Below are 20,465 nucleotides of genomic sequence, written 5' to 3'. Positions count from 1 at the left end.
CCCAGAAGAAGAGAGAGAGAGAGAAAAAGAAAAGAAAGAGAGAGAGGAGAGAGAAGAGAGAGAGAGAGAGAGAAGAAAGAGAGAGAGAGAAGAGAGAGAGAGAGAGAAGAAAGAAAGAAAGAGAAAGAAAGAAGAAGAGAGAGAGAGAGAGAGAGAGAGAGAAAGAAAGAAAGAGAGAGAGAGAGGAGAGAGAGAGAGAAAGAAAGAAAGAAAGAAAGAAAGAAAGAAAGAAAGAAAGAAGAAAGAAAGAAAGAAGAAAGAAAGAAAGAAAGAAAGAAAGAAAGAAAGAAAAGAAAGAAGAAAAGAAGAAATTATTAACTTTCTCTGATCAGTATAAATCATGTATACTGCCTCAAGCATTACATCATGAAGGTATTTAACTCAACTATTTTATTCAAAGTATGTGTGAACCTGGATGTAGAATTTGACTAGTTGATATTTAATGAGTATGTTAGTCAGGATTCTCCAGAGAAACAAAACAAATAGAATAAACATATATAAACAAGAAAGATTTGACAAGTCCAACAGCTTAAGAACTGGAGAGTGTACTGGTGTTTGTCCTGGAGCCCAAAGAGCCAGGAGCTCTGTCTGAGAGGAGGGAAAAGATGATGTTCTGGCTCAAGAAGAAAGACATAAATTTCCTTTCCTTTGTCTTTTGTCTAGGCCTCGATGTACGGATAATGCCCTGATACCCACAATGGGAAGGAAAGATCTTCTTTACAGAATCTATTTATTCAAATGGGATTCTTTTCCAGAACACCTCACAGACACATTCAGAAACAATATTTACCACCAATCTAGGCCAGTCAAGTTGACACATAAAATTAACCATTAGAAGAATGTAATAGATTTAGGGTTTTGATGTCTCTAATGAAATTGTTATCATCATTTCTCTCTCCCTGGTTTTTGGACAGATCATCACAACAGCCTTGATCACCATCTGACTGGTCTTTCTGACAACAGAGTCAATGCAATGAATTCTTTATGTTAATAAAATTGCAACTACAAGATAATATATGTCTCCAGATATTTTTCTGTCATAGTTTGATATATGATTTTAATAGATAACCTTTTTGCTTGCAGATTATCAAATTGAAATCCTATTACTGTGGTAGATAATTATCTAAATAGAAAGGATCTTTGTGATAAGTTTATGTTTACATTGATAGTGCCATTTAAATGATGTACTGAATCCAAGGAAAACAGTATGATAATGATGCTCAAAATGACTCCTACTATTTTGCTAGTCAAATATCCCAACTCACATTGACACAATGCATACTTTCCAAAACTACATTGCAGCAACATTTTCTATTTACATTTCCTATGTACTGTTTTGTTTATCCACTACATGAAAGAAAATACAAAAACTCTTGAAAAATAAAATGGCATTTTTTTAAGGTTACATATTGTGTCTATTTATTTTAATATAACGATAGTATAATTTACATAATGGACTTTAACTTGAGTCTTCAAAAAGTATCATGACTATAAGCAAATTGATAGAAAAGTGGATAACAATGAATTAAGGGTTACTGGCAGTTTAAGACATTGTTTATCTCTTTTGAGGTAGACAAAATTCAAATTGCCTTCATTAGCTGAGCAATATGCTGTGGAAAATGAGCTGAGTACTTATGAAGAGGCTCTTTCATTTGCATGTTGCTAAATTATCAAGCTGCTCTGTTTTCTAGGTGCTTAAGAGCAGTGAATTTGAGAAAAAGAAAAAAATTTCAGGTAAGCAAGCCAGAGGGCATTTAAGCACTTGATTAAAAAAAAAAAAAAAAAGGAAACATTTATCAATGAAGATGTCAGAATTGTGCCTTGTAATACAAAAAGACAATTTTATATACAGTTAGAATTTAGGATGTACAAACGCATTAATTCTCCCCACCACTCCCCAGTACCACAAGCAAAGCTAGAGGCTGTTCTTTTGATAAAAGATCAATACTTCAGCATGACACTGCCCTAGCTGCCCTGCTGTTGCTAGTTAAAAGTTTGAATTTCAATTAAGCAGTAAATCTTTATGGTATTACATCTTGAACAGCCAGTTAACATATCCTTAATCCCTGCAATTCTGAAACACTATTATTTTTCTGAATTATTTCCTTTAAGCTAACTCAAAAGGAAAACTATTATTTGAGTAAAGAAATATTTTCCTCCAAATGAAACACTAAATATTACATGATTGTTTGTGGTTTTTAATAGTATGACTACATGCAAAAAAAAAAATATATATATTCCCCCAGAGTAAATTAAGAGTCATTCAAATGTATTAATACATGATCTGAATCAAAACTCCACTGACTTGGTTATATACTCATATGATCTATTCCTTAATACTTTTCTACATATACGCCTTGGAAAATTTCTTAAACACAAAATACATATGCATTTACAATGATCACACTCAAATCACATTTACATTTTCTATGTCGTCAAATGCCCCATAGACTTTTTCTTGAAACATTTATTTTCAAAAAGTATTGGTCAATGCCTTAAAAAACAGCTAATAGAAAAAGATACAGCTAAAGGAAATGTGTGGCTTTCTTGAGTATTTCAATATTTTAAGGCAAAATTCAGGTCGTTTGCTAGCCACCATCCCTTTCACATGGGATTTCAAAATAATTTTTTAAAGTGATGAGGCCACAAAGTTAAATTAACAAACCTTCAGGGCCTCCCCTGGTGGCGCAGTTGTTGAGCGCTGGGCTGCGAAGCTGCCTGCAGCTCTGCAGCGCTGGTTCGATCCCCGGCTGCTGGCAAGGGTCCCACATGGCTAGATAGACCTCTTCTGTCTGGCCCGCTGCTCCCCTCAGCAGTGTATTTCATCAGTCTGCCTGTTCTGTTCCCGCTCTGGCTCTGGTGAATCCTCTCACCCTCCCGCGCTTCTGACTGAACCCAGTGCTTGTATAAATAAATAAATAAATAAATAAATTTAAAAAGAAACAAAAAACAAAACAAAACAAATCTTCAAAGCTACAGATAAAGTAGTGTTGACACTTAGATCTATTATTGGGATAAAATATAACTTTCTCTGTTCAAAATTTTAGAAGGAAATGTTTCCCAGAAATCTAGTGCAGTTTTGGCTATGTTAGCAAAATTCTACCATTAAAAGTGCCACTCTTCTCAATCACTTAGATTGCAAACATTCCTTCCATTATTTAAAGTAATGTAACAATTGACTTGAAGAATTCTAAACTACTTCTTTAGAACGCTCGTGTGATTTTGATAAAAACAAACACATTTTATTTTAAACAAATCATTTATCAAACTGGTGTAGGCTAAAGGTCATTTCTTGATATTTTATTATTCAATGCACAGGTAAAGACTAAGTTAAACATGCTTGAATAGAAAGTACTTCTATTTCCAATACCCCCAGCCCTGCAATACAAAATAGAGTGTAAAAAAGCATGTGTCACATTAGAGGTCTCTTGGGCCAATGATCAGTTAGCCAGGAATTGAATGTAGGTCTGTTTGATACCTAAGTTTTTTCCACTCTAGGAAAAATCTCCCAACATATCTGTGATTTGCCCCCAAATAAGTTCTTAAAAATGAAATAATAATTTAATATTATAGTTAATATGCCTATAATTATAATTCAAAAAATTTTGTTCATTATAGATATTTTATTTTTGATAGCATGGACAATTATTCATTATATTTTCATTCTTTGGATATTGATGTTATCTTAAGTAAAACTCAACCTAATTCATTCTGTCTGTAATGTCCTTGAACCCAGTGTGTTCTGAAAATGCAAGGCTATTACATTAATCCATCTACCTAAACCTTCTAATGAACTAACAAAGCTTAATTTGATGGCTGGGCTTAACCCATCAGGAGGAATTAAGAGTTTTATTAGCTGATTAGTTGCCTTTAAAACAATGCATGCTTATATTTTCAACAACATTCTTCAACAGTGAGGAAGAAAAATATTTGTCTTGAACATATGCATGGGGTAGATAGCTGTTTAAGAATTTATACCTTAAATATCTTAGCATCCATGAATATATTTTAAATATAAATTGAAATACGGGTTGTTGTTAAGGAAGAAACACATCTTATATCAAGTGATTATTCTCCTAGCTATTGAGTTTTTTATTTTTGCATTATTTTTGCATTTCAATATATTTATAGGGATTAGAAAACAGATGTGTTTGACTAGACTTTCAAGAAAGTGGTTTATACTAATAAAAAAAGATATATTGCAAAAATAATAAGCTATGTAGTTCTATCAGATTGGGAAACTGCAAATAGATAAAAGCAAAAAGAGAAGGGGCAAAATTTTACAAACTAGAAAGGTGATAATAGAAAATAACACAGAAAAGATATACTAGAAGCCACACCACAAATGTCAACCAGGATTAAGTTTCAAATGGAAAACGGAAAAATATAGAAAAAAAATAGCAGAATTTGTCTGATGCATGTCCCATAACAAATATTGACTATGGAATATTTTAAGAGATGTTGAAAACAAAATTCACCAGAGTATTTATAGAGTATAGCAATAAAATTCTAATCTTTAATCAAAAGACCACACAAAAAGCTATTATCTAATTTCTCATAAAACTTCTTGTTCTAAAATGTTATTGAAAGTATCATATACTGTTTTACAATTTTAAAAGCAATATAGAATTGTACCTTAAGTTCATAAGTTAGCAAACTACTTGAATATTCCAAAAATAAAAAGAATTATTTATGATGAAAGAAACTATACACTCACCATCATGATTAGGATTTCCTAGTGTCCATGGCTCATCAGAGTCAAAATGAGTATCTCCCCCAATTCCTGGTCCAGGGAAATAGGCATGTGCCAAAAATCCTCCCTCTCCATCAAAGGGAGAACTGTCTCCATGGAAACCAGATGCAAAAATGATGGTTATATCCACATCCCGTTTTCCATTTTCTAATTCACTGTAGGGAACTTCTTCAAATGTCAGAGGAGTTACATTCTGCCACACATCAAAGGCACGGCGAATAGCTTTACGTGTTTCAGGATCTCCTACTTTTGGAGTTACGTTCTTTATACTGAAATTTAGAAAGAAGAATAATCAGTATGACTTTATTACATCTAATCTGGTTTATTATAGATTTTGATCTGTTCAGTTGAGTATGCTAGTAGAAAAATAATCTTAATATTAGATAGGAAATAAATTAATTCTTTATGTCTCTATAGATAGATTACACTATGCTGGGGTTATTTAATTTTCAGCAGTGCAGTATTCATTTAACAAGGCTATAAATGAGATCTTCTCTATAGAATGGGCAACAGTGAAGTAATTAGATCGATTAATCATTTTGCCTCTTGGACAACAAAAGGAAGGCGCTTTGTCAATGATCAAACAGGCACAGCAGCTTTGAACTAAACTAAAAATTTCGATTTCCTTCTGGTTATAATTACTTTTAGTGGTACACCATTGTTTGCAGACATATTATTTCTAAACAATGCTTTTATGTCCTTATCTATAAAAACCAATTCAGTAGGCATAAAGTTATTTCTTAGAATTTTAAAGAAAAGATTAATTATAATTTCTGAAGCTCTAGTTTTTTCTTACTATATACTTAATTCTTTCTAGTTAAAATAGTAATATGAGCAAATAACTTTTTAATACTAAGATTTAGCAATTACGAACTTAAGGAGGTAATCTGAATGTTTTTCATTTTTTGACTTGATGCTGAAAACAGATGGATAAAATTATAAATATTTTTCTCAATTTAGCACTAATCAGATATTTCTTTTTCACCTCTTTTTCTTTTTTTCCCTAAATAAAACACAAATGAAACAAATATACATAGGCATTCTATGTTGTGGTAGTAGTAGTTTATGCCATTTTAGTGAAAAGATAATGATAAATAAAAATAATAATGAGCAGAACAGTAAACCTGGCCTATTTAAATAATGGGACTCCAATGCGAATTGTTGCAAAATGAACACTCAGGATAGTGAGGTAATATGAGAGAAAATCAACAAGGAGTAGGTTATAGTCTGTGAAAGGAAACCACTGGACACTTTGAAATAGGAAAGAATCCTGGTTTTATTGCAGTTTACAAAGATTATTGTTTTTGATAAAAAATCAATAAAGGGACAAGAATGGGAGCAATAAAAACAAATCAGATGTTCAAGCAAAGTTATATAGAGACATGAACTAGAGTGTTAATCATGGAAATATGAAGAATTTGTATCAGTGGTGACACTGTGTTCTGAGGGTATTGTAATGGAAATTGGTGACAGAGTCAATGTAAAATGAAGGCATTATTTTGTTTTCCAATAAAGGAGAATCTTACAAAAGAGAAAATAAATGAAGTCATATTAGTATACGAATAAAAGAAAAACAGTTCTAGAAAAATAAAGCAATATCATATCAAAAAGAATTACAAATGTTTGAATACCATTTGCATCTGAAAATACATCACAGTGTTTTTCAAAACTGTGTACTGTTTAACTTCCAAAATATGCTTAAACTACATTATTTGTGATACCATTAATAAATAAAACCACATGAGAGTGCTTCAAAGAACTAGAGTTTTGAACCAGGTGCAAACAAAAACTAATATAGAATATTTCATGCCTGTAACAGATGCAGTTCCTCTTTAGTAAAGAGTAAAATAAGGGCACAGAGAAAAATATGGTACAGTAAGAGTAAAATCAGACTGTTATTCTTAGCAATTCTAATACTTGATGCACAAGATTATTAATAATATCTTTGAAAAACTAAAGATGATACTATAAAAGGAATTAAGTGGTGGTCATGTTAAAAAATAGAAGTAATTTAATTTTAAGAAGTTTTGACTTTGTATTTTCTTTTTGTAAATAGCATAGTTATAAAGAACAAACTCATTTTAATGGGTAATTAGTTTTATTTTTGAACTTCAAATTCATTTAAACTTTCATTTTAGTAAATTTTGGAATTTTGAAACAATAAATGTCTTTAATGACTACACCTCACAAACCCCACATAATACAATCAACAAAGTGGAATTATTACAATCTCTTCACATCAGAACAACTGGGATTTTTGGCAAGTTATGTCAATTGACTTACAAGGTAATTTTGTAAAATCAATATTCTCTCATTTTAACCTCACTGAATCAATATCAATTCATTTAATAACAATTCTACATGTTATTAGTAGAATATTCACCTTCCCTAATTTTCGTATGTCATAAATCTTCCTCAATGTTAGAGTACTCCCTATTATATTCAAAGAACAAAAATTAAAATATTTTGATATCTGGAATTGTGTAAGATAAGAGAAGAGAAGCTAGTACTCCGTTTTATAACTCTCAATGGAAGTACATAAATTTTTCAATGATAAAAGAGATGTTGAGTTTACAACACTATTTCTTGGGTAATTTTAAAGAGTGTGACAGCGTTGACATTTGGTGAAACAGTAAATTTTAAGGAGAAGCAACTTTTACTAACAAAATTGTCCTGGCGAATGTGTGTGTGTTTTCTTTCTTAGTGGTGCTATAGGAATGATTTTGCCTCATTAGTTCTACAAAAAGACTAATGTGAAATATAAAAAAATCGAACATTTATTCATTTGAGAAGAAGTTATAGGAAATGTGAAATAAGACCACTTCAAAAGGATTTAAAACTTTCAAATCAAGTAAATTCCAATTTCTTACTTAAGGGACATATTAATTGTTACACAATACTAGTACTACTGTGTAAATTTGGGATCCTCAGTTTTAAGAAAATGGGATCCATATCAACTTATTTTTCAACATTTTTTCATTTTAATAATTATTTCTCCTTAAAATTTTGATCAAGTAGTACGTCTTTTCGAAAGTTAAGGTATTGTTTTATCTCTTATTTTGAAATTAAGAAAAAAGAACTGAGTACTTTGGCATCTAGCTAAAATGAGCTTAGATTTTATAGAAAAAGTCTATTTTATTCAATATTCATCAAATTTGGGAAATAATGATATTTGATGCTATGTTTCTCATTATACACTTACTAATATCTTAAGAAAAGTTTAGCCTAAGTCTGCTAAGAATTCATTACTTTATTCAACAGCTATTTATTGAGGGTCTATTATATAGCAGGTACTCTAGAGGTTTTGGACACATAATATAGGTATATTCTCTGATGCAATGAAATTTCTGCATGGTCTAATACCTTGCTGACACCAACAAAATACTATTTTACAAAATTATTCACCTATATTCCTGTTTCCTGTACTAGACTGTATTCTCCTTAAAGCAGGGGCTTTGCCTAAATCATCTGTCTGTTGCCAATGCTGCCACATGATGCTACTCAATAATCTTTGAATTGATAGCACCTAATGATTCCAGAAGCAAACTGCCAAGGGGAAATTGATCACAAAGTTTCAAGTAAAGAGATGAATAGCCACCAGTACTTATTATTAGTATCAACAAGTAAAACTATGCATCAGCAAAATTCTACGCATTTCTAAAAATATTTAAATGATTCTCTGGTACTACCTTGCAAATTCCCATTTCTAGGCATGAAGCCTAGAGGTGGAAGACCTAGACATCCCCTTTAAATGGATTCATTAAGGGAGTTCCTTCCATCCTGCATTTGAAGAATGGGAAGAGATCTAAAATTAGATAATCTAACTTCCAAATCTTTCAATAAATGGTCAGTATTTGAGAATAACTGGAAATTTCTTTCTGAAACATTCTTTCCATCAGATTGAAAAATCATGGCTCTAATCCAAGCTCTCCTATATGCATCCTGCTCTCAAGTCCCTTAGCAATTTGATTTCTTTTTTAGAGTTGTACATTAATTTATTAAGCAGTAACTCGAAACATAGTTGTTTGAAGAGAAAAGGATACATCAGACAAGAATTCGGGAAATAAAGAAAAAAAAAATAGCATCATCACTGCTTTGGACACTTTGCTTTCTACCAGACTAATCTGCTTATTTTGAACCATACTATACTGTTGATTCATAATGAACTTACAATAAAATAAAGCCTGGTTTCTAGCTCCTTCAAACAATCCTGTTTGTTATCCTTTTCGAGAGAGAGAGAGAGAGAGAGAGAGAGAGAGAGAGAGAGAGAGAGAGAGAGAGAGAGAGAGAGTGTGTGTGTGTGTGTGTGAGATTTTGTATTTATTTCTCTAAGTGTTAACAAGAACAGTAGTCACAGATGCTTAGACTATATACAGGCAACTTGTTGACACCTTACATACATTAACATAAAATGTAATAATGTCCTTAGCTCTCACTTCAAACTTTCTACAATCTTATTAAAATTAAATTATTCTCAACAATTTATGGCAAATTAAAAGGACTAAAAAAGATAGTTTTCCTTTATTAAACACTATATTTCAAGCAGTGTGCTCCATTTATTTTTTCCTGTTATTTTACTTAAAGTTCTCCCCCAAGCTTTATGAAGCAGGTATTGTTAGATACTCACTCTGCAAATGGGAAAACTGAGACCTAGAAGATTAAATAACTTAGTCCTAGTTTTAGGAGTAGCAAAAATCAGAGCCAGGATTCAGACACAGATCCTTCATTAACCCAAAATAGGACTTTTCGTCACATATATGCCTCAATAACCTGCAAGTTTACAGGCAAAGACACCTAATTATTTGACTATTTAAAACTGGCTGAGACAATTGGCAGTGTAGAGACACAGTATAAGTGAAATTATGATCAGTTCTGAACAAGACTGAAAGAGTTCTGACTCTTAACAGTTTCTTTTTCTTTCTTTGGTCTTTTTTTTTAATAAACAGTGTATCAATTCCTAAAGATACAAAGAATGCTGTCAAAATTTGTGCAATCAGGTCATAAAAATGAAATGAAAACAATAAATATCAATATACAGAGGTGTACAGGCTTTATAGTTCTAAAAGTGATTATAAACTTTAATACTAAATTAGTGTTGTTTTTTTCATATGGTACAAGGAAAGAATTAAATTTGTTTTCCACATGGAGAGTCAATTGTCACAGTAAAACACCCACCTTTTCCTGCTGATCTAAAAGGCTTTCTAAGCAGTAATCATTTTTTTTATATATGCATATAGATCTAGTTCTTGATTTCTTATCTGTGCTACTGGAGTTTCCATCTCTGGGCTATTTATCTCAAAGTTGAGAACATTTTCACTAATCTTGGAGCTATCACTATTTTTTTTAAAGATTTATTTATTTATGCATACAAGAACTGGGGTACAGGCCAGAGATGTGGGGGGTGAGAGAACTCACCAGAGACAGAGTGGGGAACAGAATAGGTAAATTGACTGAAATATACTGCTGAGAAGAGCAGTGGGCAAAACAGGAGAGGTCTGCTGCACCATGTGGGTAGATCCCTGGCAGAGGAATGAACTCCGGCTCCAGTGGTGGTGGATAGCTTCATAGTGCTGACTTAAACCCTTGCGCCACCTGGGAGGCCCAGTAGCTATCACTATTTCTCATTGATTTTGAATTAGTTTGTTAAATAATACAAAAATATCTTGTTGGTATTTGCATTAGAATTGCATTGAATTTGTGAAAAATTTAAGCTTTCACTATACTGACTTTTTCTATTAAGTGCAAAATACATCTCTAATTTATTCTCAATCTTATTATCTCTTAATAGAAGGGCTTACCTAGATACTCATATTTTTCTGTCTATTTTACATGGTACATATATAAAAATTATAATCTGTATATGTGTATTTTTTATATTCATTATATATTTAAAAGCTGGTTATAGACTCTTCAAGCTTCTGCTACAACATGTAAAGAGCTTGAAATCATCACTCTCCAACTCACAGCAGAAAAAAATGTGAGCAAACTGAAAATGAATTCTTCTAGGTTACATGAAAGATTTATAGCCACAGGGCTAACTGCCACCATAAAATTGGAGAGATAGATGAATACCAAGAATCACAGCTTATCATGAGCAAAAGTCCTTGAATCCAAGATACTGGTAAGAACATTTAAACAGGAGCTTGGACTAGTTTGAGATTTAAAAACCTTTAGAAGCCAGCCTCAGGGGGAGAATCTCCGCACATTCCTGAGTTTTACCTCCAGGAATCCTATCTGGTTCTCAGAGTAAAGACACCGGAAAAATCCCCTTCTTCCAGGTAGAGAAGAGAAAAGCAACAATTTTGAAATGTACCCAGAGCATCTGTTTTCCCTAACAAATGCTTCAAAGAAAAACTATTTTACTAGAGCCTTCTAGGTGAAAGACAATCAGACAATTCTGTCCCCTAGGCTTCCTGTCACATATAAGGGAGGGGGTGAAGAGGGGTGGGGGGAGAAAGGGCCAAGGCTAAGATACTGTTCTGAAATTCAAGGCCAGAAAGTGTAGCCTACTTAAAAAAACTGAAATTTTGTAATGGAATTATAGATTGCTTCCCTCCTGTAATAACTCATACACACCAATAGGGATTACAAATGAGAAAGCTGCAAGGTAGAAATATACTTACGAGGAGCTTCTAAGGATACTTAAATACAACAGGGGAGCCAAAGGACACTAGAGGAAATTGAAGCCTCCAACATCTTCACTTTAGGAAACAGTAAACACAGTCAAACTCCTAACCAGGTAAATATAGAACCTCACACTCAAGACCTATTACTTTAATTCCTATTACCTAATACATCATGTCTAACTTTCAAGAACAATTAAACACATGGTAAAAAAACAAGATAAAACACAATTTAGAGAGACAAAGGGAGCACCATAACCAATAGCCAATTTGACCTAATTGATATTAAAGAATACTTCATTCTTCTTTGGCCAAAAGATATGAACAGACATCTCATCAAAGATATAAAGAATACAAATAAGCATATGAAAAGATATTCAGCATCATACATTATTAGGGAATTGCAAATTAAAACAATAAGAGATACTACTGTTGTCGTTTTTGGAGTCTGTGGGTTTGGAGTGTAGGGTCCTTGGGTTCAGTCTGGGAAAGGTTTCCCCAGAGCTCCCGTTTCAGTGACAAGTGGCAAGTTCCCCAAGCAAGTTTCTCCACGAGACAGGTTCATTAGTTATATTTAAAGGGCAGGTTTATTAGGGAAGGGAAAAAACAGTTAAAGACATTTGCATAGACACAAGCCGGCAAGAAAAGCTGCCCCAGAAGGAACAGGTTTGCTAAGAGAGGCCTGCATAGTTGCAGATGGGCGGCCTTGACAGGTCAAGGGCAGGCAGGAAGCTGCTGCCCTGCAGAGGGAGAGAGGCACCTGCATAGGCACAGGTGGGCAGTGAGAGTGCTTCCCCAGGTCGGTGCAGAGACTGCATTGATATAGTCTTCTGTTTGGGAGGGGCTCACTCCTTGTGAGCTAATTTTGGATAACTATGCAGAATCTGAAAGGAACTGGAGATTCCACAATGGGCTCAATCTCCAATCTCTTTACCCTTGGGCCTGTGCTCTAGACAGCAGCCTGATACCTGACCTGCTTGGATGTTATGTTTTGTAATCTAGGCATCTGCACCTAAGGATCATAGTCTGTGCCTAAGGATACTAGTTTCCCAACTGTGTGGTCTGTGCCTAAGGATCTTAGTTTCCATAGCTGTGTCAGTGGCTATGCTAATCTCTTCTACCCCCACCTCCTTGTGAGTCAGATTTTTGGTCTTGTGGCACACCTCCTTTTCAGTTTTTTTTCCTATTCTTGTCCTCCATCACTACCACACACCTAGTAAAATGGCTATACCAGAACACTCAAACCACCAAATGCTTGTGAGGATGTGTGGCAATGGGAACTCTCATTTATTGCTGAGGGTAAAACAAAATGACAGTGCCACTTTGAAGACAGTTTGGCAGTTTCTTACAAAGCTCAGCATAGTCTTACCAAATGATCAGCAATCACACTCGTAGGTATTTATTTAAATGAGTTGAAAATGTATGCCCACACAAAAACCTGCTCACAAATGTTCATACCGGCCTTATTGAAAATTGTCCAAAATTGAAAGCAAAGGAGAAGTATTCAGTAAGTAACTGTGGTACATCCATACAGAGAATAAGTATTCAGTAATAAATAGAAGTGACCTATCATATCATTAAAAGACATGGAAGAACAGAATATGTGCATTACTGCTTGAGAAAGAATGTCTGGAAAAGTTACATGCTATATGGTTCCAAATAGCAATACTTGACAGTTTAGAAAAGGTAAAACTATAGAGACATTAAAACAATTAGAAGTTTGAGGGGAGAAGAGGGTTGAATAAATATAACACCAGATATTTAGGACATTACAATTATTTTGCTCAACACTGTAATGGTGGATATGTTGTAGAGCAGCCCCGATATTGAACGGGTTGCCTGGCTGTGGGTCCTCACCCACGCGCTTAAAAGGGACTTATTAATACTCCACTACAGGCACACACAAAAAGTTAATAAAAGGTTTATTTACAAGGGAAAGGGAATTGAGGAAATGTACAACTCAGGGAGAAAATAGGGAAATAAAGTCTTTAATGCGTCCTACCCAATCCGCCGACCTGGAAACCCAAAGTCACTCTCAGAGCCAAAATGGGGGACCCCCCAAAGCCCACCTGTCTGCCTTTATACCAACTTGGCTGCTAAACCCCACCCTCAGGTCCCAGCCACCTTCCCTTTGGTGGTGATGGGATTTGGAGTTCCCAGTGTCTTTGGCTTTGGCCTGGGGTGGGGGTGGAGTCCACAAAGCCTGTATGGAATTAGTTTTAGGACCTCCTTTTCCCCCTAACAATTACATGACAATTTACATTTGTCAAAATCCATAAAACTGTACCACAAATGCTACATTGAGTTCTAGTATAAACTATGGATTTTAGTAATAGCATAATTATATTGGCTCACTAATTGTAACAAATACACCACACTAAAGCAAGATCTTAATCAGAGTAGAAACTATATGTGAGGGGTGGGATAAGGTTGGTGGGTATATGAGAACTATTATTATATGCTCAACTTCTCTGTGAAAGTAAAATTACTCTAAAAATAAAATATTTTTTTAAAAGCTGATAACATTCTTTTATTGTTTCTAAAACAGTTATCTAGAGCTTATTCTAGGTTTTCTATATAGAAAAAATAAACTATGATATCATAAAGATGATGGTTTTATTCCTATATTTTTAAATTTTGTTAACACTAGAAGTAGCTTTGCAATGTACCAGTTATTTCCTTTTGTTATTGCTCCTTAAGGATATTCCCCAACACCTCACATTTATTTTATGTGAATTATATAATGAAGCTGTAGTTTTGAAATCTATAGATGCCATTTTTTAATGATGGAAATGTTTCCTTTGATTCCCACTTATCAAATATGGATAATAGATTTCCTTGAACATTTTTCTGTCTCTATTAAGGTGATCATATGATGTTTCTTCTTTAATATTCCCTATTAGTTTCAATATTCTCTATTAGCTCACTATCTCTAATATGACCTGCATGCTCACACACCTTCAGGTTTCCTGATTTTGCTTAACTCTTGGCGTTTATTGATTTCCTTCTGTTTCAACTCAAGATATATTTTAATTTCTTTCATTTAATACACCAAGCTTTCTCAGACAAGTTTTAGCTCAATCAGAAGGCTAGTTTATGAAATTTTTTCTGCCATTTGGCTATAATTCTTTATCAACGCCTATATATACTATCTAATTTTTCTGCTCTTAAGCATTATTGATCATGAATGCACTTATAGAAAGAGGGCTCACTGACCAAGAGACATGGAAATTTCATTTATTAGGAAAATCCAAATATTATTATTTATATTAATTTGTTGACATAATATTTTATAGTATTATTTTGAAGTGTGGATCACAACGATGACAAAACAAGTCTGTTAAATAAAAACCCTAGTAAACAAATGTGATTGTGAACAAAAACTTTATGGGTTTGGTCCAAAATTGCTTTGTCTTTGATTTCTATTATCTACAAAAATAACTGATATAAGTTGCATAACAGAAATATTTAGGAACATATGATTTGGGAGGATAATCATTGAAGTGCAAAATAATGCTGAAAATTGTTCCCAAAATATGCAAAAAAAAGTTCAGATGGCATATTTCAGATGTCCATATAGAAAATCAATACGGGCCTCCCATGGTGGTGCAGCGGTCAAGCACTGGGTTGCGAGGCTGCCCACAGCCTCTGCAGCGCCAGTTCGATCCCTGGCCGCCGGGGAGGGTCCCACAAAAAAAAAAAAAAAAAATCAATGCATTTATCTTTAAAGATTCACAAAGGATTAATTTATAAAAAGAATAAGAATTATTAATTTCTATCTTCTTTCTAGTCATGTAATCTAATAGAGATGGTTTCTGACATCCTACCCTTTTCCCAAAGTATCTTCTTCTTCCCGTTGGTTTAAGATCTTTCTCTTTCTGTGGTTTTAGTTGAAACTATTTCTTTAGAGAGATCTTTTCTCATTTTCCAGAGCAGATTGGAAGTCCCTGGGTTATATTTATTTTGTATCCTGCTCTTTCATATCACATATATATGACTATTCAAATTCTTGACATAACTTTGTAAGTTGGTGCAGGGGGCCCGGTGAGGGCCCCAAGCCACAGGCACAAGGAGAGGCCTTGAAACTGCAAAGGGAATTCCACCTTTGCCTCAGCTCCTGGAACCAGAGGCCTCCACCTGACACAAACAGGACCTGATAGCGATCAACCAAAAACCGCCAACAAATAAAAAACAACTTCGGTTCCACATAACCAGTTTTGCTGCCTAACCTTTCCTCACCTTATATAAGGACATTTCTCCTCCACAACAGGCGCGACTTCTCCCACCCCTGTGTGTGTAGTTGGGGGAAGGAGGGAGGGGAAGGGGGTCAGTGAACCTCGCCTGGGGGCACAGTAAAGTTCCTGCCTGTCAGGCACTTGGCCTGGCTTTCCTTCTCTTTATCATGCCAATCCTTTCAAACTTAAATTCCAATAAGATAGACTCCCCATATTTCACTTATTGCTTATACTCTAGGACTGTTTTTATCCTAATAGGGACTCTGAATGGTTGTTCAATGTATCAGCGAATAAATGTGAACATAGTCACTAGTCCAATGATCACTCTACATGGGAAGATACTTGCATTCCTTAGGAAAACTTTATTGAAGGCAAAACAAGAAAGGATGATCCATTTGCATTGTTGCAAAAAAGATATTGAAATACTTGGACTGATATTAAAGCAATAGACTTAAAAACATTATTTTTTCAGCATATGAGAGTTTTATTAATAATGATAGTAGTAGCAGTAGTAGTAATAGTAGTAGTAGATACCATGGGGGCCTTAGTCACCAAATTGGCATGAGTAACCAAATTGCTTATTTTTTTTTAAAATTTATTTATTCATTCCTTACCACCACTGAATGCCTGTTATCCCACCACTGTATCGCCTGGGAACCATCACCATATTCCCTTGTGTTCATCCTTCCTGCTTTTCTCCCCCTCTTGCCCCCTCCTTTTCTGCATGCCTCAGTTCTATGGTTAGCTGCTAATTTTAGTTAGGGCAATTAGGCAAGAGAAAGACATAAAAGGAATCCAAATAGGGAAAGAAGTGAAACTATCATTATATGCAGATGATATGATAATATGTACAGAGAATCCTAAAATAGCCACAGAAAAACTAATTGAAACAATAAACCAGTTTAGTAAAGTAGCAGGTTACTAAATTAATGCACAAAAAACAGTAGATTCAAAAACATTTTAAGTGCTAATTATTTATATACTTTATCATTTGATTATTTTATAGATTATCAATACTATTAAAGAACATAATGTGTTAGAATATTCACCTGAAAGTCTCTCAAAATATTGAATTCATTCAAGATATTGGAAGATCTAGTTTACAAAAAAGACCAAGTATGTAAGGGGTGTCTATAAGGCTCCCAAATGGACAGTTTATTATCTTAATTATAGTTTTAAGTTGCTTGTGTTGACATTGTATCACTATAAGTTACCATGCAGTCAATGTGCATAACATGTCAAAATAAATGAAAACAAAACAAAACAAAACAAAACAGTAATTCATCATTAGTTGTTATACCTGTAAGTGATGTGTTTGTGCTGCCACTTCTGTCCTGTTAATGCATATCGTTTTCGACGAATATTAAATTTGGAGCTACCTCTTGTCTGGTCAGGTACACCACATCGAGGCTTCTTCATCCAGCTGCAAAAAAACAGTATTTTCCAGTTATGTACCAACAACCCTAATCATTAATTTCAAAAAGTAATCAATTGAGACATTAATCTATGATAGTGACATGGAAAACAGGAAAACATTTTGAATATTGTCAATTTTCTTAAAATTTGAATTTAAATGGAAAGCATATTTTTTCCCTAAATGATCAAGACAGACTGGCTTACAATTCAGATCCTTTAGAGAATTTTTCTCTAATTTATTTTGAGCTAAGTGTTGACTGATGTACTCAAACTACTACCTAGAATCTGTTGTTAACAAAATATGTACCTTAGGCAAGACATTAATTAATCCCTAGCCTCATTCATAAAATGACATTAAAAAATAAACTGTCACTAAGTTCTCTTTCAGCTTTAACATTTACAATTAAAGAAAAATCTATTTAAATTCTATGAGTCAAGAGGGTATATGCTATTTTCTTCTTACTAGTACAGAAGCAAATTTTCATTTAAATAACATGTCTTTTTCTACTTTTTTCTTCTGTTCATTTTGATCACTTCCCTAATTTCCAAGTAACAGCCATTTGGTTTGAATGTTTAATAAAAGCTAAATTCAATGTTTAAGAAATTGATTTTTTTCCTGAATATGAGGGCTAGCATCACACATACAAATTTTAATGTGTTTTTACTAAGAAAATAAAATGCCTTTGATTTATTCTTAACACTTATAACAGGTACAGTTTCTAACTTCTTTTCTAGAGAGTTGCATTTTACCATTATCATGTTTTCCCTATAGTCTTGTTTCTTTTTTAAGGAGAATTTTCATGATTTTGAGTATTGCTTTAGTGACTGATAAAATGGTTTCACTGTTCACTAGCCCATTTAATTTCACAATTACAAAGCCAAATCAAAATTTCCATGTTGCTACATGCTGCATAAGAGACAGTGAGAAAAGAATCACTTTTTGCTTTATTTTGCCAAATACTTAACAATTTCTTAATTCTTTACATGAAAAATAATTGACTAAAGAAGTGCAATTTGTGAAAATGATTGTGATAGTTTACATGTTACAAAGATAAATCAGCTAATAAACTTTCATAAAGACAAGAACTTCATGCAACAATGAAATAATGACTTTTACTTTTTATGAAAGATGACACTTTTCTAGTAAGCATGATAAAATCTCCCTTTTATTCTGCCTTCACTAATAATGTAGACAAGGCAGTTGTCAGAATTAACAAAATTCATCCTAGAGTATAACACATTGAGTGCTTCAGAAAATCTCCCTTTCCCTTTATTAAAGACTCTAGACCAAACTACTTGTCTTACAAATGTTAACTCCATAGGAGGCTATCCACCCCTATGAAACTGAACTCTCTGAAGTTGAAACTGGAGACCTTTTATATTTAACTAACACACCCTGGGCATACCTAATCCACTAAATTTGAGAGATATTTCACTAGACTGTAAAACACCCAGGAGCAGGAGAGCTATATAACTTCAGGAATTTGTACAACCCCTGGCATATAAAAGTTATTCAATGAATAGATAATGACACTGCATTTTTTAAATTAAAAATCATATTTTATAACATATCGGTAATACATTGGTATAATATATTGGTAAATTTTATAATATATTGCTATAGATTTAGCTAGCAAATATTCAGCATTAATGGTGGCTTTAGGATGATTTAAGTAACTTTTATATATATTTCCTTAATTATATTCTCAACAAAAATTACAATATTCCTGGGCCTCCCCGTGGCGCAGCGGTTGAACGCTGGGTTGCGAAGCTGCCCGCGGCCTCTGCGGCGCCGGTTCAATCCCCGGCTGCTCCCCGGCCACCAGAGGAGGGTCCCACATGGCGCGCAGACCTCTCCTGCCGCCCGCTGCTCCCCTCAGCAGTGTACTTTGGTCCTTCTGCCTGCTCTGCTCCCCCCTCTGGCTCTGGTGAATTCTCTCACCCTCCCGCGCTTCTGACTGTACCCAGTGCATGTATAAACAGAACAAACAAACAAATAAATAAATAAAACATGACTCTATTAAAAAAAAATTAAAAAAAAATTACAATATTCCTAAGGCAGGTACTTATCCTTACTCATCTCACTAAAAGTATTGGGAGAATAAACAATATAATTATTAAATATGAATAAATATACTTAGCTTGGGAGGTGATTACATTTACACTTAACTAAGGAAAATATTTAAGTAAACAACTTGGAAGGATAATAATTTTGCAATTATTTTAGTCAGGAAACACTGGTTTATAACACAGTATATATAATTCACAAATACAGAATCCCACCTCTTCAGGTGTATGTTACCACTAGATACCTGCCACCAAGGCACCCATAGTCCTGACATAGTAATTGGGTCTCCTCTCCTTCCATCTTTATTCTTCATCCTTCACCCCCTGCTTCTGGTTACCTCAGTTTTACAGTGGGATTTCCATGGTTTGCTTTCCATTTGGTTTTGCATGACTCTGTTTTTGTTTATCTATATTCCATATTTAAGTGTTTTTAAAAAATATTTTAATAATAATAGATGAAGGCAGTAATTGAAAAAGCTTAATATAAATTAGTTAAGTTTAATCAATTTGATATAAATTCCATTTTAAGTAATATATATACATTGAATCCAGTGAAAGATTTCTCAGTGAAGAATTTCATTTTCTAAAGAGCAGGATTTTTAGGGATTAACATTAGATTTCTATGCTGAGAGACACCTACTGCTCCCCTCAGCAGTGTATTTCAGTACATCTGTTTGTTCTGTTCCCTACTCTGTCTGTGGTGAATCCTCTCACCCCTTGAACCTCTGACTTATACCCCAGTTTTTGTATGTATAAGTAAATAAATCTTTAAAAAAATAGATTTTAGTCCATTTGCTTTATGTCACTTATTGGAGACTACTAATGTCCACTATCCTATCTTTTGAGGATTTTGTAACTCCTTTTTCCCTCTGTGCCTTGAAAAAAAATGTTATTGCATGGACATTGTGTGAATACTTTTATATAAAAGTAAATCATAAAGTAGATGAATTAAATGTAAGGACAAACATAAAAACAGGAATAATCTAATATTAACTAGTATTTTAATGCAAAGAACTCTCAATGAGTATTGATCAAATGGAAAACTCTCTGTTAAACTCACTAATATTTGTATTCAAATATTCTAGCATAGAGATATTAGCAGGTACATTTATCAAAATATATAAAATCATAAAAATCTGATAAAGAAAATCATGACACTGAATATGACACATAATACCTGAAATAAATTGATCTCAGGCTTTTTATATGACTCCAAACATTTAAAATACTCATTAATTTCATAAGCAGCCAGCTTCTTTCTCATATTGTTTTAAAAGTTCATAATGGATATAGAGAATAGTCAAGGTTTAACAGGACTCACCAATGAATAAAATGTTGTCTAATATTAAATGCAAATTGGTATGTTAATGT

General features: G+C 33.6%; 1 protein-coding gene across 1 annotated transcript in view; it reads right to left on the bottom strand.

The window, feature by feature from the left end:
* MMP16 (matrix metallopeptidase 16) overlaps positions 1-20,465 on the bottom strand; it is a gene marked incomplete at both ends in the record, with an annotated part of 239,003 nt that overhangs the window by 102,476 nt on the left and 116,062 nt on the right. The window contains 2 exons of the mRNA XM_084229849.1: positions 4,718-5,022; positions 16,912-17,034. Of these exons, the coding sequence (XP_084085975.1) occupies positions 4,718-5,022; positions 16,912-17,034 (428 nt within the window). The remainder of the gene's footprint in view (positions 1-4,717; positions 5,023-16,911; positions 17,035-20,465) is intronic.

Source organism: Talpa europaea (genome assembly GCF_964194135.1).
Source record: "Talpa europaea genome assembly, chromosome: 3".
In the NCBI taxonomy this organism is placed as follows: Eukaryota; Metazoa; Chordata; class Mammalia; order Eulipotyphla; family Talpidae; genus Talpa; species Talpa europaea.
This window is presented reverse-complemented; position numbering and strand designations above follow the sequence as displayed.